A 26118-nucleotide genomic window follows, 5' to 3' on the forward strand; every position below is an offset into this window, starting at 1 on the left:
CATCTGTGATTGTTAAATCATTGAAGTAGATGGGAAAGAAGGAAATGATATCCTAAAACAACACTGCATTTCGCACGAATATGCGCTTAGAAACCGTCAACCTAGATCAATTTCATTGTCGGAAAGAGTGGAAGAGGGCAATGATGTGAATAATCCCAAATGACACAAAGAAGATTGTGATGCTGTCTCTCAAAAAATACATCATATGTTACAGAAGGCAGGGGGGAGGGTATACTGGATGGGATGACAAAGCCAACTGGAAAACGGTCAAGTTGGACAACCCTGTGTGCAGGCTGGGTGTGAAATCAGTGGTCTTTGGGGTAGCATGGATGTGCTTCTGTTGAGAGCAATTAGGGAAACAGTTTGTGGGAGATGAGGAGGGTGCAGGGCAGGTCACGGAGAGGACACGGCTGCCCGTTGACCCCGGAGCGGGACGCGGGAAATTGGTGGCCCTGCCCCTTCCCCTCCTTGAAATGTGCACTCGGCCTGCGCGTCCCCACCTGCGGCCACTGCGGGGGCGCAGCGTTGGGAGAGCGCTGAGTGGAGGAGCCCATGGGGTCCAAGCACCTGATGGAACCCTGCCAGGCCTCTCAGTAAACTTTTTAGATTCTGGAGGGCGATATGGAGATCTCCGTGTCTTCTGGTCGCCCAAGACAAGGCCCGTTTGTAAGTTCCCTGGCTTGTTAACCTGCCGTCTCCCAACCTGGAGCGTCTGCCTCTCTCTCTCCCGTCTCTCCTTGACCTCCGTGCCCGGGCCAGTTTGTGAACCAACAGTCTGTCCCTCTGGGTGTTTCCTGGTGGCCGGATCCCAGGGCAAATGACCGGCCCGACTGTGGGGTGGTTCAGTCCGCCCCGGGGCTGCCTATTGCATAATTCTGACTCGCCTTCTCTGGAACAGCTGGCGTTTCATTTCAGGAGGACTTTCAATCTTACTATCATTTAAAAGAAAATCCAATCAAAATAGATAGAAGAGGAATCGCATTTTCAGTAACCTTTTACTCACCTACCACTGATGTCCTTAGGGAAGCTTGAAGAATATTCATTCGTACACTAAAAAGGACATGACTGGCTATTTTGCCAAACTTTTCAACCCTTGACTCCAAATCTCCACCACCGCTAAGACATTCTCATAAAGAAACTATCTGGGGAATCTCAGCGACTACTGTTTCCACGAAGAGGTCCCAGTGGGGATGAGGTTTACGCCTAACTCTTTGTGAATTCAGTTTCTGGATCTTGTGCCTGGTAGCCAGCATTAGTTACAGAGTAAACAGTATTTCCCAAAGACTGACAGGGTCAGCTGCTCTGGGAATGTGGCCGGTGACCTCCCTGTTGAATTACCGTCCTGCAGGCTGCTTCCAAGTCAGCTGAAAGGTAAGCATTCTTTCTGTAGACTGCTTTGGAACATGTTTCCATTTCAACCGATAAAGTTGAAGTGTATCCCGGGCTGTGCGCTGTCTCAAAGGGCGCAGGGCTGTTACTTTGGGGGCAAAGCGATCTGTCATGTCGACGCAACCACAATGGCTAAGCTGCTGGGTGTAGCGGAGGAGGGAGCTCCAGTGTAAAAATCTCGTTGCTTTGATTAAGCTGCAAAGACACAGGAAAACTTCAATCTAGGATTCCTTTCTGACGTTGGAAACACACATTGGGATTCTGATACTCAGAAAAATAGAGCCTTCAATTTTGGAATCCTTTCCCCTTAAGTTTTGTTAGTTTAACTTGGCTGTTGTCCTCACTCTTGAGATAACAATGGTGTGTGTGTGCGTGTGTGTGTAAGAGAGAGAGAGACTATTAGGAAGTGAATCTCCTATTCAAAGGGCCTGTTACCAAATGCAAGGGCAAAACCTTGTTCCTCTCACCACCCCTGTGGATGTCACCATGCACAAGAGAAGATATGTCACAAGTCCCTTGAAAGCTGTAGGTGTCGAGTATAGAATAGTTGAGAAAATGGAACTTGCTAGACTTGGATCCCGGACTGACTTTAATCAGCTGGTAAGTTATAGACTCAGAAACTAAGGATTTAACCTCATATCAGAATCACTGCTTTCATTAGTGTTAATAGCACTTGTGTTTTTCTGTAAACCTCACATTTTACTTTTCAATATGTTTTGATAAAAGAATTGCATTTTTTTTGGAATGCACACATTAAAAAAGACAACACTTTTCAAAATTCTCCCAGCTCTCACTTAATTGAAATACTTTCTAATGCTCAAAATAAATGCTCTACCACCAAAGGTGACTTTATAAAGAACATATTCCCTTCCTTACATGTCTCATCTATAGTCCTTTAAAAAATATGGCCTAGAACCAAAGTAAGGGAGCCAATAGTATCAGAAGAAGTAAAAAATACCATCTTGCAGTAGCGAAGTTTTATGTTCCCTTGGAGAGTGATGGTTACAAAGGTACAAATTTGTTATGCTGTCATTATCTTAATTATCATAGACTGATATTTTGGGGTTGGCTTTTGTGTCCACTTGGCAACTTCTACTCACAAAAAAAAATGTTTATTACATAGCGACAAATTCAACTTTAAGAAACTCCTCTGTAGACAGTGTCTTGTCACAAGCTGTGGGCAGGTACTGCTGCTCTGATTACCCTGCACCTCTGGCCTGCAGAAGCCGAAAGGGATCTTAAAAATGGTGATGGTGGGAGGTTAAAGTCTTCGGGTCTTTGCCCACCTGAAGGAGGCACAGACAGATGGGAGAAGTCAGAGGGATTTTTTAGCATAAGCGTTGACAACCGCTGCCGGAGAGGTTGATGCACTGACCCAGGCAGGGGTGCTGGGAAAACCAGAGGATTCCGAGAACTACGCTCGCTCTGCATTTTACTCCTCATGTCAGCACCGCTCCCCTCCCCCGCCCCTTACTCTCCACCGCAAATCACTATTTGACTTTCAGATAGAGCCTCCTAGAGACACAGGTGTAAATCTTGAACTGAAAGCAACACCCACAGGTCAAAAGTTCGCTGTTTGAATGTGATCGGTTCTCAGGGCTGGGTCTAGCCAGGTTTGCATCCGGCTCTTCAGTACCGCAGGAAACACACTGTCCCACACTACAATCCCACCAGCAACATACGAGGGTCCCAGTTACCCACATCCTTGCTTGTTGCTGTCTGGTGGGTTTTTATTTTTTGTTTTTGTGACCTAGCAATGTTTTTTCCTTCCAGTTTCATTGAGGTGTAATCGACATGCAGCGCTGTGTAAGTTTCAAGTGTACAGCATAATGGTCTGATTTACATCTATTGGGAAATGATGACCACAGTGAGTTTAGTTAACGTTCATCATCTCATATAGACACAATGAAAAGAAATAGCAAAAAAAAAATCGTGATAGGAATTCTTAGGAAATGCTCTTAACAAATTTCATATATACCCTATAGCAGCGGTAGCTATTGAAATCATGTTTACATTACTTATTTATCTTAGAACTGGAAGTTTGTATCTTTTGACCATCTTCCTCCAATTTCCCCACCCCATCCTCTGCCTCTAGTAACCAGAACTCTGATCTTCAAGTTGTCTGTTTTCTTTTAGATTCCACATTTGAGTGAGATTGTACAGTATTTGCATTTCTCTGTCTGCTGTGTCACTTAGCGTACTGCCCTTGAGGTCCATTCATGGTGTTGTGTTGTTGTCTGTTTTGATTTTAGCCATCCTAGTGGGTGTGAAGTTCTTGTGGTTTTGATTTGTGTTCCCTAATCACAATTTTGTTGAGCACCTTTCCATGTGCTCGTTGGCCATTCAGTTGTCTTCTTCGGACAGATGTCTATTCAAATCCTTTGCCCACTTTTAAATTGGGCTATTTATTGTTTCTTATTGCTGAGTTCTAAAGCATTATTTGTGTATTCTGGGGACAAGTCCCTGATAAGAGGAATGATTTGCAAGTATTTTTCTCCCATTCTCTCTGTTAATTTTTGTGTCGGATTTGATAGGAGACTTTGATACTGTCTTTGAAATTAACTTTTGTTTCTAGATATCATGAAGCCCAGGGAAGTAATGGCACACACTTTCATGGAGAAGTTGCTTAATGCCAGACACTGTGTTGAATTCTTTACACCTGTTACCACATTTAAATTTTTGTAATAACTTTAAGAGGTTGATATCATTCCTTTATTTAAGGGAGAGGAAACTGAAGCTCTGAGAATTAATTTGCTTAAAGCGACCCACCTAGAAAGCGACAGAATCTGCAAATAAATCCAATTCTTCCTTCTTCCTAAGTCAGTTTATTTCTCCTTCAATAGTTAGTTGTTTCAGATAAGTGAACAATCAATGCTGCATTCATCTGTAGTGTGATTTGGGTTGGATAAACATGCGTTTTATCCCTGTGTTTTCTACCAAAGATCTTGTAAATAATAATGTATTAAATGCTGTTAAGTCGTGTCCATTTGATACACTTCCCTCCTGTCTCCCCCTCCTTCCCTTCCTCCCTCTTCCCTTCTTTGCTTTTTCCTTTCCTTCCTCTCTGTCCTGCCCTCTTTCCTTTCCAAGTTCTTTCCTTTATCTGGTCCTCACTATGTCCTAAGTACCTGGATAAAGTGATGAAAACAAAACACTGTCTGGTGCTTTTAGTGTAGTAGGAGAGATGAACCGCAAATAAGCAGACACGGATCCACTTAAAATATCATGTGAAGTAATATACCACCAGAGCTGGGAAGAGCTATGGGGAAGAGACCAGCAAAGGAGTGGACAGAGGGTTTGCTGTTTAAAATGGTCCCTGGGGAAGCTCTGGACCACAGGAGAAGGGAGCCATGTGATACTGGTGAGAGAGAGGACTGTGTTTGTTGTGACGGACCAACAGGAAGGAGATCGCTGTAGCTCATCTCTTCTGTTTGACCAGCAAGTGGACGAGGGCTGGCCTTTGCGTGCGTGTAATTTTACCTAAGGAAAGCTCCTGTCCCCAGAACATATGTAAATGGTAACTGAGCATCTCTGTAAATGGATGGAGTAGACAGTCCCCACCGCCCAGGGCTGGTGCTACTTCCCCACTCGCCCTGCCTTTCCTGTGATGAGACTGTTTGTTCAGAGGCGCCGAAGTGCCCAGTGGGTAGGCGCTTGGGCCAGGGACCTGAGAGCTGGCTAGTGGCTGTGCAGCTGTGTTTTATTTCTTTAGCTCTAAAATGGGTACATTAGTTTGCTAGGGCGGCTAGTCTGTTAAGTCTCAGAGTGGGGTGACTTCCACAACAAAAATACATTTCCTCTCATTTCTGGAGGCTAGAAGTCCAAGAGCAAGCTGTCCGCAGGGTTGGTTCTTCTGGGGTTGGTTCTGTAAAAGGAAACTCAGTTATTGCCAGTATAATGCTAGTATATTGCTAGTACATTGTTAGTATATTGCTAGTATATTCCTCTGTTATTGCTAGTATAATTTCCTTGGCTTGGAGATGGCTGTCTTCTCTCTGTCTTCACGTGGTCTCCATGTGTATCTTTGTCCTAATCTCTTCTTCTTAAGAGAGACACTCGTCATGTTGGATTAGGACCTACCCTCACGACCTCATCTTAACTTCATGACCTCTTGAAAGACCTTCTCTCTAAATACAGTCTTATTCTGAGACACTGAGAGTGAGGATGTCATTTGAATTTTGGAGAAAACAGTTCTGCTCATAACAAAGGAGACAATAATTGTATCTACCTAGAAGTGTAATAAACACTAAGGCGAAGCGGGTAGAACCGCTTCTACGGGTAGAACTTCTAAAAGTGGTTTTGAGAATTGATGATAACATGTGGAAAGCCAAGTCTTGAAGCAGTTCCCAGCTGGTGGTGAGAGCTAGGAAGAGTGCTAGGGAGGCATGCTGCTCCCTCGTCCTGCCTACGCTGCCGGTTTGTTGAGGAAACAAAAGTAGAAGTTGTATCTTTTCATTTTGTTATTGTTTTTATTTATTATTTAAAAAAATCTGCCTGCCCCTAATCTTCACCCATTACGGGTATTCAGTGCATGTGTGTTGAGCTAGACTTTCCATCCCTCCCCCGTCACTGGTTCATTACCTCTGTTAGCCTCTCCCCAGTCAGCCCTGTATCCCACTCACCCCTCCGCTCCCAGCTGGAGCCTGAATTTCACCGTCAGGCGTTAAACTAGCAATAGCTGAGTTTCCTTTTGCAGCCGTAGCAAGTCTTTTTTTTTTTTTTTTTTTTTTTCCTAGAGAGATTTTGGAAGTTCCCTTCACATAAAATTTAAGCTATCGCCTTGCTTTTGAGACATGCCAGTCTCGCATGCTAATAAGCCTGTCCGACTTCATTTTCCAGCGTGTTGGGACAACCACTAGCGCGTGTGATTCCCTTTCTGGAACTCAGAGTTGAACCAAAGAGGGAAGCCCCTTTCGCCCACGAGTCCGAGAGAGGGTGTCTGAATTCGCACCCTGAAGCGGGCCTCGGTGGCTTTATTTCCTCTTAAAGTGCTTCCCTTCTGGAATCCCCAGCCCTGCCGTCTTGATGCAGAATGAGCTCTAGAGCGCCCCTGCCGGGCAGCAGAGAACCAGCAGGAATCACGCTCAAGGATCCAGCTTCGCCACACGTTTCCTGTTTTCTTAAAAAGTGAAGGGAAAACTGATAGGAATTTTGAGTTGAGATCAGAAACAGGTCTGAAAAGGACGTTTGCTTGAAACAGGCTGAGGGGTGATACGCCTGTAGAGATCCGTCTTCCCTTACAATGAAAGCCAATTTTATTTTTTATTGCCAGCCACGTAGTCATTTTGCTGTAAAAAAAACAGTGGAGTAAATTACCAAGGAGCTACACAGTGAATTTTCTTCAAGGCATATAACAACTTCTAAAGAATTCTGAAAACATTTATTCCATTGGAAAAAGTGAATTTCATCTCCTATGTCATAACTTTGTTCCCAGTAGGAAAACCAGAATAGTGAAGAATAAAATCAGTTTCTGGCAAGGAAAACACCATTTTTATTTGATGGTGTTTCAAAACATCATTTGCCCACTTTTCAAGGAAGGAAATTGGCAACATCCTTTGAATATATGTATTATGCATCTGAATAGTTTTAATTAGTTATTCTTCGCTCTTTCCTTTAAGGGACTTTTTAAAGTCTTGAGCTATGAAATAATGCATAAATATCTAGAATTTGGAAGAACTAGACTGGCTCATTTATATTTGTTATATGACCATCACATTTGTACTTTTATTTTTATTTTTGAAAATTTTTTAGTTTTTTAAATTTTGGGGGGAGGGGGTAGGTAATTAGGTTAATTTATTTATTTTTAGAGGAGGTGTTGGGGATTGAACCCAGGACCTCGAGCATGTGCTCTGCCGCTTGAGCTATAACCACCCCCCACATTTGTACTTTTAAAATTGGTTCATATTCTGGAGTATATTTTATTCTGCTCCAACGGCTATGAATGAATTCTTTGATAGTGGCTTTTTGTCACATACGTCTTTGTTGGTTCAGGGAACCTAACCTATTGGGATAGTCTCCTGTTGAAGAGTTTGCTTTTATATCTAGTGACATTTATCATTATCTCAGGCCAGCTGCCTGACTTCTCTTCAGTGCTGTGTTTATGGATGGGGTTTGAACATCTATAAATGGAAACACTAGCTAACCAGAAATTATCGCCAGGGCTTTCTGATAGCGTCCCAGGCTCTCACAACTTGGAATGTCCTGTGATATCTAACATGTAAGCACGTCAAATCATTTTCTAGACAGAATCTGAATCCCTCCATTTCTGTTCCTCTCTCTCTCTTCTTCTCTTTCAACATGGAATTTGAAAAGCATGAAAAAGGAAGCTTATTAAACGAGAATTTAGAGGAGAAATTGACGGTAAGACTTGTGAGATCTAGCAAACACAGATTTATAATGTAACTGACGGAGTGAAAAAATCAGCCGTCATACTTTGGAAAAGTTGTATTAACCAGCCTATCGTTCTGTATTTTTCTGGTCAGCAGCCTTGAAATTAATGAGTTCCGTGGGCTTTACTGAAAACAATGTAATAAAGTTATTAATAAAATGTCACTACTAGAATGTGGGCAAATTTGATTTGGTTAAGTGATGGGGTTTGTCTCCATTTTTAAAACCAGAATCCACTTATTTTGAGCCCTGGTTGCAGTTGCCTCGATACTGGAAGGTTATTTTCTTTACTGATAGGAAGTTCAGCTAGTGTTCAAAGTCCAGGTTTTCTCCTGGATGCCAGGAATATGTGTCAAGGAAAATATAACTCTTGTGGAATGTTTAAATGTTTAATGGATAAGTTAATGAACTTCTGGTGTAAGGATAAAGTGTATTCTCCAAAAAGTTTTTATTTTTTTTTGATATAAAAGTTGTAAAAGTAGCTTTACCTTGATGCTAAGAAATTAAATGTCAATGAAAAAATTTTTTTGCTCAAATATGAAATATACTATGTTTGCTCAAATATAAAATATACTATAATCTAAGTTAAAATGTGTTGATCAGGGTCCACCTGATGGTACAGAAGGCTAATTATGTTTGTAAAGTCACTGTGGCCACAGCATTAACATCAGAACGGCATGGCTAATTTTCATAGCAGTGCAAGTAGCAAAAAGTAAAAACCATATTGACCATAAGACCGTGAACTTCTTAAACTCGTGAGAATACATCGTTTTGGATGTCTGAAGTTGAGATTTATGCAATATTAATGATATTAAAACTTGAAAGGTAGAAAAAAGTAACCATTGTTGGGTTGAAAACTCTTAAAGTATACTAGAATTTCAAGGTCATAAAGAAATATATTGGATAAAATAGAACCTTTCCTTAAAGAATTTAGGTCCTTTTGAATATTGACTGCGGACCTGTGTTCTAGGTGGTTGTCTGAACATGTAATGGCCCCTGATTGTTTTGCTTTTTGACTGTTTTGAAAAGCCATGTGTTACCGTTGAACTGGCCAGAGGTTTTGAGTCAGAAATGTCTGGTGAGAATTCTCATTCCACAGCTCCTCAATGTTGGACGATGGCTTTTGTTTAAGCTTTTCTGAGTCTCAGTAAACTCGCTTGTTGACGGGGGGTGGTAATGTCCCGTTTGAAGGCTGTCATGAATAAGCATTAAAAACCATGATACAGGTGAAGTTCTTAGGCTGGCCTGTGATTTTCAAACTGCTTTTGGCCTGACTTACTTAGAAAGTACATACCCAAAGTTTATTTATAGAGAAAGAGAAACCTGAAGTGCATTTCAAAGTAAAAGGAAAACTCTGAAGTGCTAACCATAAAGGCTTAGTGGTTCTAAAACATTTATGGAACCAGATAGAGAGTAAATAAAAACAGGGACCAAGAGTTGCTATGAATTAGTTTGAAATTGGACCCGGAGCCTCCTGGCAATCTCTTACAGGAAGTTTTGCAAATAAACATCGTGGACACGGGGCAAGTGAACAAACGTGAAAATGGTCTCTTTGTGTATAAACATTTCACTGCCTGGGAGGTCAGACATTCTGCCTGCCCGACTCTACCTGGAATACAGCTCTAAATCCAGAAGTGAGCGAAATCCTCTCCTTACAGGGAGGAACTAACACAAAATTCATGAACTTTACTCTGGAGAGGAGGAAGGGTAGCCTCTGATTAACTTCCAGAAGATGGGAGGAAAATTGGAGGCAGTTCAGAAAGCATGAGAACATCCCAGCTGCACTGAGAAGAGATGGTTCTCAGGGAGGAAGGGACCACAGTAAACTCAGGATTTGGGGCAATTGCCTGTCCTGGTGAATAGAGCTATGGATGTAACTCAAACACCTCTCAGATATAGGAATTTTGATACCACTGCTTAATCAAAAATGGTTAACTTATATTCAGTATTTCTATCTAAAAGAGCTGGAAAATATATGTCTTTGAAAGTTTCCAATGGAAATTATTTTCATTAAACAGTTTGGCTGTTTTTGTGGATAAACTTCTCAAAAAACGTCAACTCCTGGGCATTGCGTTCCTTGCTAATATCAGTGTAATACAAGATGACTGGCTAGGCTGCTGAATATAATTTAAATTGTATTTCTGTGGCATTCATTAAGTTCTGAAAATTATTAAATTGATTTATGAGAGATTAGAACGTTTGTAAAAATATGGTGTCTAAAAGGAGAAAATATTTTGCCATTCAGATATTGAAATATGTATATATATAATATTATTGAGTTATAATATGCATCTTGTTTAATTCTAATGTGTACTTCTCATAAAGATCTTTATCATGAACAATGTTATGGTATATATCACACAAATAATGGGCATGGTTAGCTTTACTTGAAAAAAATAAAGATCTACAGCAAATATGGAAGAAAGCCAACAGTTGGCAGATTTTTAAAAACTCATCAGTTTATTCTACCCAAAGAACTAGACAGAAATAAAATAAGACTCTTTACCGTATATTCAGTATGAATCTGTCCTGCTCGGGTGAGTGAATTGGTACCTTTGGCTTTTTTTGCTCTGAATTTTGTTGCTCTTTGGTGATTAAAAATACAGATTCCCCGGGTGTGACAATTAAAAGTTCCTCTTTGACATCCTTTCATCAGCAGATAATCAGAAAAAAGTGTGATACTCAAACCCTTCAAAATGTCCTAAATTTACCAACGCCAATCTAAATTTCCGTTGCTATTGTCCCAATTTTTCAAAAATGGAAAAGAAAAAAATCATTTATCATAGACTTAGAAGGTCATTTCTACCCCTTAAAAAAACCCAGTATATTGGTTTTGAATATTTTAAGCATCCCTGATTCTGCAAAATCAGATTACACAGAAGGTAATTTGTGGGGAGTAAAGGGAGGAAGGAAGCGATTTTGTAACAATAGAGCTCAGTTTGGTTGGTTCCACAATAACTGGTGTTGGGGCTGAATGGATCTTTTGTTTTTTGCTGGTAAGTCTTGAATAACCATTTGTATCATGTTTTCTGAAATACGTTCTTTGAAACTCTTGATTTTCCAATCTGCTCTGTGAAAAGAGGTTCTGGTCTCTGCTCAAGAACATTCATGAAGTGCTGTGTGGGGAATGCACTGTTCAGTATATTTCTCCTTGGAGACGCAGTGTATTTTAACGTGCTGAAGGCTATGGGGCCCTTTAGAGATTAATAATCTAGTGTTTCTTAAACTCTCTATGAACAGCACTCCAGCCACAGTGAAAGTAATCTCCAGATAGCACATCAAAAGCATCAGCAGTATAAACTTTTTGCTCAGCTATGTCAGCACCTACTGAGTCCCTGTTCCCAGTGACCCTAGTTAGATATAGCTAGGAAAAGAAATATAGATGCTGGTTTGAAACCTTGAGAGCTTGCTGGATGAAATTTGAAATTGGCCACCTCCTTAAGAGGAAGATGTTGGTTCCTTTTTAATTAAAAAAAATTGAAGTATAGTTGGTTTACAGTGTTGTGTTAATTTCTGGTGTACAGGATCGTGATTCAGTTATACATTATATGTATATATATTCCTTTTCATATTCTTTTTCATTATAGGCTATCACAAGGCATTGAATATAGTTCCCTGTGCTATACAGTGGGACCTTGTCATTTATCTCTTTTATATATAGTAGTAAGTATCTGCAAATCCCAAATTCCCAGTTTATCCCTTCACCCACCACCCCACCCTCCAGTAACCATAAGTTTGTTTTCTACGACTGTGAGTCTGTTTCTGTTTTGCAAATAAGTTCATTTATGTCATTTTTTTTTTAGATTCCACATATAATATCATATGGTATTTTCTTTTCTCTTTCTGGCTCACTTCATTTATTATGACAATCTCCAGGTCTAACCATGTTGCTGCAAATGGCATTATTGTATTCTTGTTTATGGCTGAGTAGTATTCCATTGTGTAAATATACCACATTGTCTTTATCCATTCGTCTGTTGACATTCACTTTCGTTGCTTCAGTGTCTAGGCTATTGTGAATAGGTCTGCTATGAACACTGGGGAGAAGAAGGTGTTGTTGAGACCACCTGGGTGGTATACGTGACTGAACCCAGTTAGGGCCTCTAGATAAACTTTTAAGATACTGGTAGACAGGTGAGGAAGTCCGTTTCTTTTGCGGACGCCCAAGACAAGCCTCATAGGTAAGTTCTCTTGCTTATTAAAGCTGCCACCCCCCAATCTAGAGTGTCTGCCTCTTCTTCAGTCTCTCCTTGCCCTCTGTGTATGGGGGCCAATTTCAGATTTCACTCTGCAAGCTCTCAAGGTTTCAAACCAGCATCTAAATGCCTATTTCTTTTCCTAGCTGTATCTAACTAGGGTCACTGTGGACAGGGACTCGGTAGGTGCTGACATAGCTGAGCTGATGCTTTCGATGTGCTCTCTGGAGACTATTTTCACTGTGGCTGGAGTGCTGTTTCTGATCTATACATAATTCCTGACAAGACGGCATCCATCATGTAATAAAATAAATGGTAAATTTAGGATTGTAAATCTCTGGAGGCAAGGTACTGGATTTATCTCTCTTTACATTACGATCGATTGCCCTAGATCCTTCAGAAACTAACTTTGGTGATGACCAAAATGAAAGAAAATGAAAACAAATGAACGATATTGCCCTTTATTTTTTACATTTGATTCTTTATTTTGGAAACCTCCTCCCTTTTCTCTGCCACTTGTAAGTGTGGACCAGTGGCTCTTGCTATGTTCTGGATTTTACTAATGAAGTTGCCTTGAATATCCATTTTGTCTGATCATTTTGATGGTAGAGGATGTGAGTTAATTTGTCCCCGAACCTTAACTCCCCTCTGCTTCTGGCTCGGTCGTTTTTATGGGTGGCACCACCGTGGAGAATGGTAGGCATTTGGGCTTCTCTGAGAATGATGCTGGCCTCTCTGGCATGCCTGTGGTGCTTACTGTGCATTCTACACCCCTGTTTGGCACCTCTCCCAGCATGGCCCAATTGTCATCAGTATATTTTGAATTTATTATTCCCTTTTCTCCAGAGAGGGCCAAAGCTCTGTAATAAGTTGACATCCAACATACTCTGTGGAAACAATTATTTTCAAAAAATAGATAGGTGGTAACGAACACGATTTTATGGTAAGTGCCTTAATAAATATCCCTCAACTGGAAGGCCAATGGTGGGAACTCAGAACCAGGATTCCCTGAATTTCTGAACTCGGTGTCACTTCTGAATTTTTTGGAAGAGCAATTAAGATGTTCCCATTTCTTAAGGGGATAAAAACTCGGAAGTCAATAAAGGGGCTATAGGATTGATCAGTCTGCACCAGGTATTAGAGAGTTACTTGATTCAGATATGTTCTCCAAGGAACTCAAACATCCCTCAAGCATTAGGAGTAACAAGAAGATTCTGGTTTTATCCCAAGTGAAGATGTATAGTCGCAAAGAGTAACCGTGAATCCTGATCATTCGGAAGCTTAAAGCGAAAAAGCTCAACAATTGCTCTTAGATCTCTGCTGTGTAAGAAATAATCCCACACTAACCTCTCTCTGGCCTTCTCTCTATGGAACCAGTAACAACTTGTTAAAAATACCTGAAGCATCTGTAGCATGAAATAAAAGACAAAGGTGGGGGAGACGAGGTACCATGATGGTGGTGGGTGGTCGGGGTCAGTGGGAAATTACCAAGTGGTGGGAACTGAGTCTTAATGGGCGTCGTTGCAGAATGAGGTGAGACCGAGAAAATGATGAGTTAGGGCAGGTGAGTGCACGCAGGGGTTCTGAGGACCATCCTAACACATGTGTGGAAGTCAAAACATAATCTGTGCCTTCCAGGTGTGTGGGGATGTGGTGTGTGTCCATGTGTGTGTGGTGACGAGGACTTCTTATGCCAAAGAAGGGGTCTTTTCCCTCTTCCTAGGAGCCATCTGGTGTGGTGAAAAGCATGTTGTGTCTGAGTCTAGGGGACCAGTATTGGTGTTAAAGTGGTGTTTGTATGACTTTTGACAAATCACTTAAACTTTGGTGTCCTGAGCTGCAAGGTGAGAGGTTGCGTTGGATTTGCCAAGATTGCTATGCTCTCTAAAACTGTCTAAGTCTATTGAAAGTATCCTTTGGTTGAGTCCTTATTAAATCTTTCCCATTCCAAGCAATGCCTGTTTATACAAACATTGAAATCGTTTATGTTTTTATGTCATCACTGGCCAAATGTGAAATAGAAATCCTTGTTATTAGGCTAAACCTTCTTTGCAATATAGAAAGTCCACAGTTCAGTACTCATGAACTGAATTAATTGCATGTATTTTCTACATTTTCACTGAGAAATGACAAAGATTTGAGAACTGGATCATGGGGGAAAATTACGGGATAGATGAGGAAAGTAGCACATAAGTGCCTTAGTGTTAATACTGAGATATCGTCAAAACAAGGCATTCTGTTTTCTTACAATATTATATAAAGTGGATGCTGTGTTTTCATCAGGAATACAAATTTGGAAAATATGAGACCGGGTTTTCAGTGTTATTTCTAGGCTGTTTTGTTTGGCACGCATTCGTTCCCTTTTGATGTTCTCGCCGCTCCCTGCAATGTGCCTGACACAGATATCTTGGTCCCTCTGCAACTCTAATTTTAGTCCCTTTGCATCACCGAAGGTTGAGGAAAAAGTGGATTGCACACGAATGGCAAAACCCTAGCCACCATTTCCATTTTTCTTTTTCTTTTCCGAAAAATGAGGGCCGTGGCTGTTAGAACCCAGGGAGGGGAGGTGAAGAGGAAGGTGAAACTGACAAGGATCCAGATTTCTACTCTATGGTTCAAATGAAGTTCTTGAAGCCATCCAGTCCTTTGAAAACCACTGCTAATTAAAGCAGTGTCTGCCGGTCATGTAAGTCTTGGATGCACTGTTTGAGTGGATCTTTTGATACAGCTCTGTGTGGTGGCAGGTGACGGAAGAGAGCAGGCTGTAACTGAGCTGTGATTTCACGGTGACATTTATAACACACTGTACGTGCGGTGAAATATTTTCTAGGTTCTCACTGAGGGAATTACAATGACTTCCCAAGTACGGCTCCCCTCAGGGAATGACAAACAGACTGCTGTATTCGTGATGTGATTACGTTGGAGAGTCATGGGCTTGGTTTTTGCTGCCTGATCGTCACAAGAATAAGATGAGTTTTTAAAATGGTGAGAGGGTATCTGTGGTTTAACTGCTGATTTTTCTCTTTTACGTATAACTTATTTTTTTTTCTCAAGGGTTCTTTCGTCAATTTGCTTCTCCGTTAGTGGGTGTTTCCCTGCATGGGGGGCTTCTGGGGGAAGATGTCACCCCACCTCGTTCTCCAAAATCGGCCTTGTGGCTGCCAGGAGGTAGCCATTCAGAGACCACTTCATGCTCTTAAATCCTAACTAGATGACACTCATTTTAGGAACAGATGAGAGAGCTTGTAGGATCGCTTTCCCAAACCTATTATAATTTCCTAGGATATCATGTCATTGTGGGGTACTGATTAGCATGGATGAATAAGCTTATCCCAGAGAGTGGGGAGTTCTTTTAGAATGTGCAATGCAAATATGGGAAAGAAAATGTTTTAATTCCTGTTTTGTCTTTCTAGTCGACCTCAGCTTTCAGTTTGGGAATTCCTGTATGTTTTGTTGTTCAATCTGCTGCTCATTTATTCATCACTCATTCATTCACCCAGCCTCAGAATCCTCTGGGTATAGTTTGCAGACCTCCTGACTGTCCGTACTCCTTTGCATGGCGTGTGGAGGGAGAGAGAGGCATTGGTCTTAGAGACCTCCAGTGAATTCTCTCCTTTGCAATCCCACAACAGCCTGGCCCTGGTGGAATCTTCCTTCCTTGATTCTGGCACCTCCAGGGTCTGGAAAGACATTTCTTAGGGTCTCTTCCTGGTTTGTTCTCTGCAGAGGGACCACGTGATTTCAAGCCAGAAGCAATGTTTCGGAAGTGAGCCATCTCAAAACTCTTAAGTTTGAGTTCTGTCTGTCCTTGAAGAGTGACAAAATTTCAAAAGTAAGAGGCTTTAGATTCCACATATGAGCAAAAAACAAAAACAAAAACAAACAAACAAACAAAAACAAAGCGTAAATACAGGATAGAAATAGACTCATAGACAGAGAATACAGACTTGTGGTTGCCAGAGGGGTGGAGGGTGGGAAGGGATAGACTGGGATTTCAAAATTGTAGAATAGATAAACAAGATTACACTGTATAGCACAGGGAAATATACACAAAATGTTATGATAACTCACAGAGAAAAAAATGTGACAATGAGTGTGTATATGTCCATGAATGAAAAATTGTGCTGAACACTGGAATTTGACACAACATTGTAAACTGATTATAAATCAATAAAAAATGTTAAAAAAAAAAAAGAGGCTTTAAAACATAGCTCCCATTCTGAAAGCCATTATAGTCTTGTCTTAGTGGAGAATAATTATATTGCATCAGTGCAAGAATGATGTAGTGATAGGAATAAATGGCTAAATTGTGAGGTGCAAAAAATTGGGACCACATCTAATGTGTCACTCATACAAGAAATACAAAATATATCACTAACCGCTAGACTTATCAAGGCAGCATATTTGTAAGACAGGGAAAAGCACAGGTAAATAGAAAGTTAGGAAGACATCCGAGTGCGTACGTGTGTGTAGAATTTTTAAAAGAAGAACACAAATATGGTTAACAGTGCTGTTTGGTTGAAAAAAGTTTTAAATCAGAAACTAGCCTGTTCAGGAGATTTATGTCCCTTACTTTCATCTGGCATTTTTCTTCCCTGCTCATGATGTATTTTCCTGGGAAAGTAACCCTGCCAATGGTTCATTTATTTTTTTATGTAAGAATTTCTCTAGAAAACATGTTGTTTCATACTACGGGTAGGACTCAACTTGGTACAACATTGATGGAGCATAATTATTGAGACCTTCGACACTTACACACCTGCTGGCCAGATACTTTTACTCTACAAAGTTTCTAAAGCAAGGAAATATACAAATATTAGTTATACTTACGTGTATTACAGTACTGTTTGTAAAGGTAAGAATAATGGACCCAGCAGGGAGATCAGTTACTATTCTATGATAATATTATGCAAGGACATTTAGAGGCAGTGGTCTAGTGGACAATATACTCCATTTTTTTTTCCTGCAAAAATACAGATGTTATTCAAAGTGGAACGATTCTTTCATGGCCCCTCCACGTGGGGAAGAACATGGAAATTAGTGAACATGGAAATTTGTGCAGCAAATCAGTAAAGTCTTTTTTTTCTCTATTTTAATTTTTTTATTCACATGACTAAAATAAAGAACAGTGACCATTTTAATCCAACTTTTGCTTTACAATATAAAAACATAACCAGAACTTAAACAGTTTCTTTTGTACATTTTTCGGTAAACTTAATGCCAGAAAAATTCTCAAAGTCAAAAGATAAATGATGCTTGTACACTATGATGTGAACAATAATACCATGGGCTGAATTGTATTTTTCAGTTTTACTGATATTTCATATAGCTCAGAGTGATTTTTTTTTCATAATAAACACATTTTTTTGATCTTGCTGAACCGAGGAGATGGTATCAGGAGAATGCAAAGTAAGCTCATATTTGCTGCTCCAGTCTTCATCTGAGAGCGGATTTATAGACATCTTGAGAGCTTTCATCTTTTAGCCAGAGGACTGCAAGCATCTCAAGGTCAGGAACTTGATTTTTCCGACACCAAGGGTTGCGTCCGATGCGTGGCTGGTGGTTCCCAGTAAAGCGCAGCTCAACCGCACAGGCGTGACTTTGACCCATGTCCGCGCGCGGTGCGCTTTATCTGACTTGACAAGCAGCAGGGATCCCAGACTCAGTCGACACTGAATTCACGTTCAGATTTAGCTACATCTGAGAGCTGGTAGTTTGGCACTTTCAGAGGACTGTTTTTAAGAGACCCTGAAGAGCTTTGCAGGGAGAGACTCACCCCCAAATCCGGAGGGAAAACTGATGAGAGCCTTTTGGTTTTGTTTATAGAAAATGAGGGTCCCTGAGTGTGGCGGGCTGCTTCCCTTTCAGGTGGCGCCCCCAACTGGACCTCAGCAGGGAGTAAAAGTGGAGATAGGAAAGAGTTGTCTTCCGGGAAATCTCTGAGCAGCGTGGAAAGCGCTGAATGCATGAAGCACTGAATGAGGTGCGCGTGGTGCGGGCGGCTCCCGCAGAGGCGTTAGCATCCTCAGCGCGGGCCCTGGACACCGCGGTGTGGCCACCGGCAGGCGGCGATGGCACGGGTGGCAGAATTGCAGATTTTGGCATTGGCAGTAGCATCATCAGAGTATGACGTGACAGTAGGTCAGCACGTGGCAGAAGGAACGCTGCAGACTCCACGTGTTAGTTAAAGCGCTAGTTCATGGAGCCACGGAAGGTTACAGAGGCAGGGGCCTTTGAAATTTTTTATTGAAGTGTAGTTGATTTACAATGTTAGTTTCAGGTGTACAGCAAAGGGATTCAGTGATACATATGTGTGTATATATATATATATATTTTCAGATTCTTTTCCATTATAGCTTATTACATGCAATTGAATATACTTCCCTGTGGTATACAGTAGGTCCTTGTTGTTTACCTATTTTATATATAGTAGTGAGTATATGTTAATCCTAAACTCTTAATTTATCCCTCCCCTCCCCTTTTCCCCTTTAGCAACCACAGTTTGTTTTTCTATGTCCATGAGCCTATTTCTGGATTATAAGTAACATTTGTATCATTTGTTTTTAGATTCCACGTATAAGTGATATCACATGATATTCTTTCTCTGACATACTTCATTTAATATGATAATCTCTAGGTCCATCCATGTTGCTGCAAATGGCATTATTTCATACTTTTTTATGGCTGAGTAGTATTCTATTGTATAAATATAACACATCTTTATCCATGCAACTATTGATGGACATTTAGGTTGCTTCCACATCTTGGGTATTGTAAATAGTGCTGCTATGAACATTGGGGTGTGTATATCTTTTCGGGTTAGAGTTTCCTCCAGGAGTGGGATTGCTGGATCATAGGGTAACTATTTTTAGTTTTTTAAGGAATCTCCATACTGTTTTCCATAATGGCTGCACCAAGTTACATTCCCACCAACAGTGTAGAAGGGTCCCCAGCATTTGTTGTTTGTGGACTTTTTAATCATGGCCGTTCTGAGTGGTGTGAGGTAATACCTCATTGTAGTTTTGACATGCATTTCTCTAATAGTTAGCAATATAAAATAATTTATTTTTATTCAATTTATTTAATAGGCTGTCCTTTTTTGGGGAGATTACATCCTTCCTCATCTTTTTTTTTGTTTTAAAATTTTATTTCTATTTATAAAATAATGATGAATCTTTAAAAAAACAATTACTGATCCACAGATTCCCAAAGTCTGGAAAACCTCTCTTTCTGACATTTTGGTCTCTGCTTTCAGATGTCCTTAGAAAGGTCTACTGGATTTTGTTTTGTTTTGTTTTGTTTTGGCACTGCCAAACTGCAACTTCCTAGCATATGCCATATCTCATTTTCTTTTGGGCTCTTTTAGAATCCTAATTTTCTTACTCAGCAAACAAATCAATCTTTGCTATGTATAAACACTCAACTTTTTGGTCCTGTTTTATCATTCTTGTCACATATATAAGAAGGTACATTTACTTTTCACATTAGGAAATTAGAATCAAAAGCAACAAAGGTTTTGAGCACATATTGTGAGATAGACATGGTCCTTGGGATTTTTACATGCATGGTTTCCTTTTTTTAACTCCTCATAGACTTGCTTTGTGTTCCCTAAGCATCTGAGATTTCTTATGGATTTTCTCTTATGGAACTGGACGAGGTGTGGAGGGTAACAGAGAAATTATAATATATCAGGTGTTCAGAATGTTCTTTTGGAGGAGTTTTTATTAATGAAACCTATAATTAAATTTAAGATGTGTTTTATCAGAACTCTACTCAGAGGGAATGTCAAAAAGTCCACAGTCCTGTCAGATAAGTTAATAGAAACAGAGTTACTTTTGAAAAGTTTATCTTTAGGGGGAGTGGAAGAGGCATATTAATCAGAAAAATCCATAAAGCCAATTTAAATAATTTTAAAAGATTGACATGCTTTAGGTCTTTGAACAAGAAAAGTTTCAATAATAAGGGGGTTGAGCAAAATTGAACGAGATCTTTGGAAGTTGGTGTTTCTAAAATTCTTGATCATGTTATGTAAAAAGTCGAAGTGGTTCAAGTTTGACTTTCATCTTAGTTTCCTGGGTAATTTGTTAGGGAAAGTGGTACTGTGTGATGACATTTTATGAACTTTAAATCATTCTCCTCTGAAAGTCATGCTGGGAGCTGCTATTTAAAAACAAACAGGCACACATAAAATAACTCAAGAGGAATAAATAGGTTGGATTTTAAATGGGTAAATGTTACTGAAGTGTGTTAATGGCCAGGACAGATCTTAAAGCCAGAGCCCACCTGCCCTTCAGCATGGAAAGTCCTTGGCATGGCTGCCAGTGGGGGCCAGTGTGTCTCTCAGGTTTAAAGACAGAAAGAAATGACTGTTGGTGATGAAAACACAAGTGAGAAAATTCTCTTTGGTGTGGTGCTGACCTGTGAACGTGGTTTCAAATGAGCGAATGGATGCTTGTCCCACGTATGAAACTGCATGGTGTTGGTTTACTCAGGGACCCAAACAGGCAAATTAGGAAAACGAAAAGCATTGTATTTTAATGCTGTTTTTAAATCTCCCAATCTATTTTGATATATATATATATATATATATATATATATATTTTATAGTCACCATGCTGTAATACGTTACATCCCCAGAACTTACTAATCTTGTAACTGGAAATTTGTACTTTTGGACTTAATTACTTGTTTCCCCAGCCCCACCCTATAACATGAACTATAAAATGAAGTTGAAAAAAATAGAGTAATGTTATCAATAGTGTATGTTCTGTGTGAACTGGTCAGCCATGCTGAAATGTTAACCATCTTTAGCCCAAAACCCAGTAACAGCCACAGAGCCCTTCCCTTTAGGATGGCTAGGGCATTTAACAATAAGAGTGCGGGCTCAGTGGACGGTGGCAATGACAATGCGAAGACTTGAAAGACGATTTCACAACACAGACACTTGTTAGCAAGTTCTATTTTTGTGCTGAATGTGATATGTTAAAAGATGAACTGGTGCATGTTAAAAATGTTAAAGATTTTATTTGGGCAAAAATCAGTTAAATTGGGCCGTGGCTAACCGGAAGTGGTTGGAAGCACTGCACAGACAGCAGCTGGGAGAGGCTTATACAGAGAAGAGGCGGAGCAAAGCAAGGAAAGGATTTGATTGGCTGTCTGAAGCAGCCTCCTTACTTGGGAAAGTCTCATTGGCTGTTAGTGATTGGGTGTCCTTAACTTTCAATTTCTTCACCTTGAAGCATTTCAGGCTTAGGGTTTGGTTTGTTTACAGGGGACACTCAGTCTAATGGCCTCCTTGTTTCATTAATTTAATAAGCATGTAACTGAGCAGGCCCTATGGGGCCTCCCCTGGACAGACCTGTCCCCCATCTCCTCTGCTTTAGCTCCTCCCTGAAGTAGCAGATAATAGTATGTGATGCACGTTTGGGGAGCTGTCTCACAGATGGCAAAACCATCACCAAGTGGAAGAAATTAACTACTTCTGAGCATGTAGACCCCAGACCTACTGGTGCCTAAGGATGGATAATGTTAGCCCCTGTGACAGCATCCTGTTAACCTCACCATCAGCCAGTCAGAGAACTGGGCACAAGTTGATCACATTACCCTTGGACGCGCCCTCCCTCCCCTTCACCCAACCTTGCCTTTAAAGAATGCTTTTCTGAAACCCACCAGACAGTTTGGGTCTTACGAGCCCTAGCTGTTCTGGACTCCTTGCTTGGTGCCCTGCAGTAACCCTTCCCTTCACCACAACCGGGTGTCAGATTGGCTTTACAGTTCATGGGCGAGTGGACCCAAGTGTGGTCCAACAAGCCGAGTCATAGAGGTGTGGATGTCACCTCTCATTACCACCCTTGAGCACTTACTGTGTGTAAGGCTACTTACTTTCATTCCCCAGTAATTCATTCGTCTATTCAAAGATGTCTTTTGAGCATCTGCTGTGGATCTGGCATTGCTCCAGGTACTGAGGATACAGGACTGGACATGACTGACTGGACAGCAGCCTTCCTAGGACCACTGCTGCTGTGGAGGGCGGCGAGAGAGCTGACAGTGGTCCACTAAACAAGTGAATAAACAAGGTGATTGCAGGTAACAAAACTGGAAGAAGGAATAGAGACTGACGGAGGCGAGGGCATAAGAGGGGGCTGGCTACTCAGGAAACAGTGGTGCCTTGTTTCCACTTGTAATTCTTTGGTGATTAATGAGAATAAACATCTCTTTGCATCCTCATTAGCATTTTCCATTTCTTCATCTGGTTTACGTCCTTTGTTTACTTCTTGAGTGTGATTTTTAAAAGTTTACTCTTTGGTTTGCAGTTGCTCTTGATTGATGAGATTTGGATATATGAAAGAGAAAGAAGTGGAGATTTAAAAACCTGGCTGCTCCTTCCTTCTGGAGGCTCTGGGTATGAACAATTCAGGTCTGGAATTTGGGCGAGGAGCTATGGCTCCTGGCGTGGGAGCCCAGCTCAGGCCTCGGGTCACCAGACCTAAGGTTGGCCAGTTGGTTGACTGGTTTGTCTGTCTGTCCTGTTGTCGAGATCGGAGGAGATGGGGAAGGGGGGAGCATTCGCCCCAGAAAAGCAGGTGCAAAGGGTTTTCTCAGCATCTTATTGGTATATACTTCTCATTTTGCAAATGAGGAAACAAACTGTGCAAGCTTGACTGTCCAGAGCAGCACACTGAGGAACTGGCACATTCTGTCCTCCAAGCGTATTTGACTCAGAGTCTATGTTTTTAGTTTAGTGGAGATGGGCCAACCATGGAGCCCTCGTTGATCTGTCAAAGTGTGACCGGTTAAGTAAATTATGTCACAAAAAATATAAGATAGATCTGCTTGTACTAAATCATCAACAATATTTCGTTAAGCAAGGAAGAAAAGACATTATTATTATTAAAAAATAAAGCCAAAACATCCATTTGTAAATACATTTACTATAAAATGACCCTGAATGTGAGATGATTCTCCATTTCTCTGATAGGGACATTCTGGAGTCTTTTTTGGGGCAAACTTGAATATGTAAATCTTTAGGGATCTAGAAGAAATAATCAAAAGTCTATCATCCATTATTTAATATAGCTAAACATGCATTTTCAACATCAGATATGCCAGATAATACTAACCTAGACAGATGTGGTTTTTTTATTCTTGCGTTTTTTTGCAATTTTATTCAAGTTCTTGACATGTTAGGTATTGCTTGAGATTATTTTAAGCTAATACTTCTTCTTCCCAAAACTGCTGCTCTCAATAAATCTAGTTTTAGTGGCTTAAGGCACCACAAAGCTGTGGAATCCCCCACGCTGTTTTTAAAGGGTGAAGAAGGGAAATCTGAGAACACAGTTACAGGCATTGGAGAAAAATAAAACCATTTCATGTTTGTACTCTACTGAGTTCAGTCTGGCCAAAAAATTATACTTATATATATAGAGAGAGTTAGCATTTATGTATGCACAGAAAAAAGTTTGGGAGGATATAAACCAAGCTGTGTGCCAGTTAACGGTGGTGTGGGGTTAGGAGTGACTGGGTGTGTGTGTGTGTGTGTGTGTGTGTGTGTATCTTTTACCAATTAATTTTATCAGTTGTATTATTGGAACGTTTCACACGGGCACATATTACTCCTGTAGTACTAATATTGTTAATTATAAAAGTAAACCAGTTTCAAAAATCTACCAACCCTTTGAGATCCAGGCTACCTTTGACCAGTGTCCTCAGTCTTAGCCAGAAATGATTTCTCCCCACTCAAATCTCCCAGTGATTTTTCTTTATCTTTCTTTTATGCACCATTACTTTCTAATGTATGCATTTCTCCTTTGTTAAATAACTCATCTGTCCTTGAAAATCTGCTGCAAAGGAAAAAGGAAAAAGCTACTGAATAAGTATACCTGGTAATTATTTTTCTCATTTAAAATTTTATTTTTAAATTAGCATACCGTATCACTGACGTTTTGGTGTACAGTTCTACACATTTTAATACGTATAGATTTGTATGCACCACCATCAGAGTACAGAACAGTTCAGTTACCCTAGAAAACTCTCTTATGGGGACATAATATTCAATTTCACAATTGCCCGTTTGTAGTTATATCTTTCCCCTTCTCCTAACCCCTGGCAAGCCCTGATCTAGTCTCCAAAATGATGTTTCTTTGTTGCGTCTCTTTGAGACATTCACATCAATAGAGTCATACAGGATGTAAACCTTTGAGACTGGCTTTCTTCTACCAGGCATAATGCCTTTGAGATCCATCCAGGCTGTTGCATGGAACCATAGATCGATACTTTGTTCCTTTATTGCTGAATAAGATTCTGTTGTATGGATGTTCCACAGTTTAACCATTCACCCGCTGAAGGACATTTGGGTTGTTTCAAGTTTGAGGCTATTATGAACAGAGCGATTACAAACAGTAGTGTACAGGTTTTGTGTAAATGCAAGCTTTCATTTTTCTAAATAACTAGGAGAGGACTTTTGGGATTGTGTAAGAGTGTGTTTACCCTTACAAGAAACTGCCACGCTGTTTTCTAGAAGAGGCAACGATGTTTTGCATTCCCACCAGCAATGCGTGAGTGTTCCTGTGGCTCCGTATCTTTACCTGCACTTTCCCTATATTTTCAGCATTTTTAATTATCACCATTCTAATAGGTATGTGCTGGAATCTCATCACGGTTCTGTCTTGCATCCCTAGTAGATAGTAATATTGAGCATCTTCTCATGCACAGATTTTCCATTTGTGTGTCATTGTTTAAATATCTACTCAAGAATTTTTGCCATTATCAAAATAATTGGCCATTGGTTAGTTTAAAGTAGGAGTTTTCAACAGGCCCACTGTTGGCTTTCTGGGAAGGGTAATTCCTGGTTTTGTAGGCCATCCTATTCATTGCGGCTCATTTAGATTCCCTGGATTTTGGACACAAAGTACTCAAAGTGTTACTGAAAGCAGGTTCATGTGCCTGACACACAGTGAGGCCAAACAAACCGAAATGTCAGAGTTTGAAGCAGAGAAAGGTTTATCGCAGGGCCAAGCAAGGAGGACAGGGTGGCTCATGCCGAAGAAAACCCTGGCCAAGGTGAGGGAGGGGGTTCAATGGTATGTGATCAGCTCGTGCACAGGTCTCTAACTGGTTGATGTCGAGGTAACAGGGCAGTCAACACTATCAACCCCTAGGTGCCAGAAGGTCTGGGGGCCATCCATGTACTGATGATCATCAAGTAAATATCTTCCCTTGGGTGTGGTTTTTAGCATCTGAAAAACTCAAGACATATGCATGAGGTACTATTATCTGGGTGCTTCAGAGAGGAGCTACAACAGAGGATACAGGAGAGGGGTCTGTCCCAGGAAGGCCCCACAGGGTCCTGCTTGGTTGCAAAAGGACCTGATGTTGTATTGACCCAAAAACACTTTCACACATTTCCAAACCCCACTAGGAAGATAGTACCATCTAGTGAAAAACACTAGTTTAGAATTAGGATTTGTCCCTGGTGCTGGAATCAGGCAGGTTTCCCCAGGTCACCTGGGGTTTGTGGAGGAAGGATGGGTGGCTTAACCACATCAGGTTCTTCCAGGAGAGAGAGGAATTAATGCTGATCGGACGGACAGCAGTGTCCACTGGGATGTAACTGACTTTCTTTCTCAACAGTCTATGTATCCATGGTTTAGCCTTTAGGTAGCTTTTCTGTAAGTAAAGAACTGACCACACTTCCTTAGATGTGATAAACATCGCTTGGACCAAGCTCCTGCCATTACCTGTGGTATTTTTTTTGTGATTTTCTAGCTAGGAGGTGTTTGAGAGGGGAGGACTGACCACTGTCTACTTTCTCCTCCTCCTCCCACCTCCTCCCCCCTCTCCCTCCTCTTTCTCCTTCTCCCTCTTAGTTTTTGGCTTTCAATAAATATACTTACAGATTTATGGCTAAATTTTTACCCTGTTTCCTTAGCAACAGATTTTAGAATCCTGAACAAATTCCTTTTCTTTAAAGTCACGACTGTCTATGACATCAATAGGCAGAAAATTAAACAATATAAGAACCAAGATAATCATTGGAAAGTCAGTTTAGCTGGGGACAAAAATGTAAGCTTACATAAGAACATTTACAAACTATGTAAGTAAGTATTCTGTGATATCAATGTAACGTGTTGAGACAAAGAACAGCGGA

General features: G+C 40.7%; 1 protein-coding gene across 18 annotated transcripts in view; it reads left to right on the top strand.

Annotated features, from left to right (window-relative positions):
• The first annotated feature begins 906 nt into the window (after positions 1-906).
• MLIP (muscular LMNA interacting protein) overlaps positions 907-26118 on the top strand; it is a 206378-nt gene continuing 181166 nt past the window's right edge. For 17 of the 18 annotated variants that reach the window (XM_074348925.1, XM_074348927.1, XM_074348930.1 and 14 more), the window contains exon 1: positions 7613-7749. In XM_074348925.1, the coding sequence (XP_074205026.1) occupies positions 7687-7749 (63 nt within the window). In that variant the 5' untranslated portion in view covers positions 7613-7686. Of the gene's footprint in view, positions 1372-7612; positions 7750-26118 lie in introns of those variants that run through there. The other variant, XM_074348941.1, reaches the window with a different exon arrangement.

Source organism: Camelus bactrianus, chromosome 20 (assembly GCF_048773025.1).
Source record: "Camelus bactrianus isolate YW-2024 breed Bactrian camel chromosome 20, ASM4877302v1, whole genome shotgun sequence".
In the NCBI taxonomy this organism is placed as follows: domain Eukaryota; kingdom Metazoa; phylum Chordata; class Mammalia; order Artiodactyla; family Camelidae; genus Camelus; species Camelus bactrianus.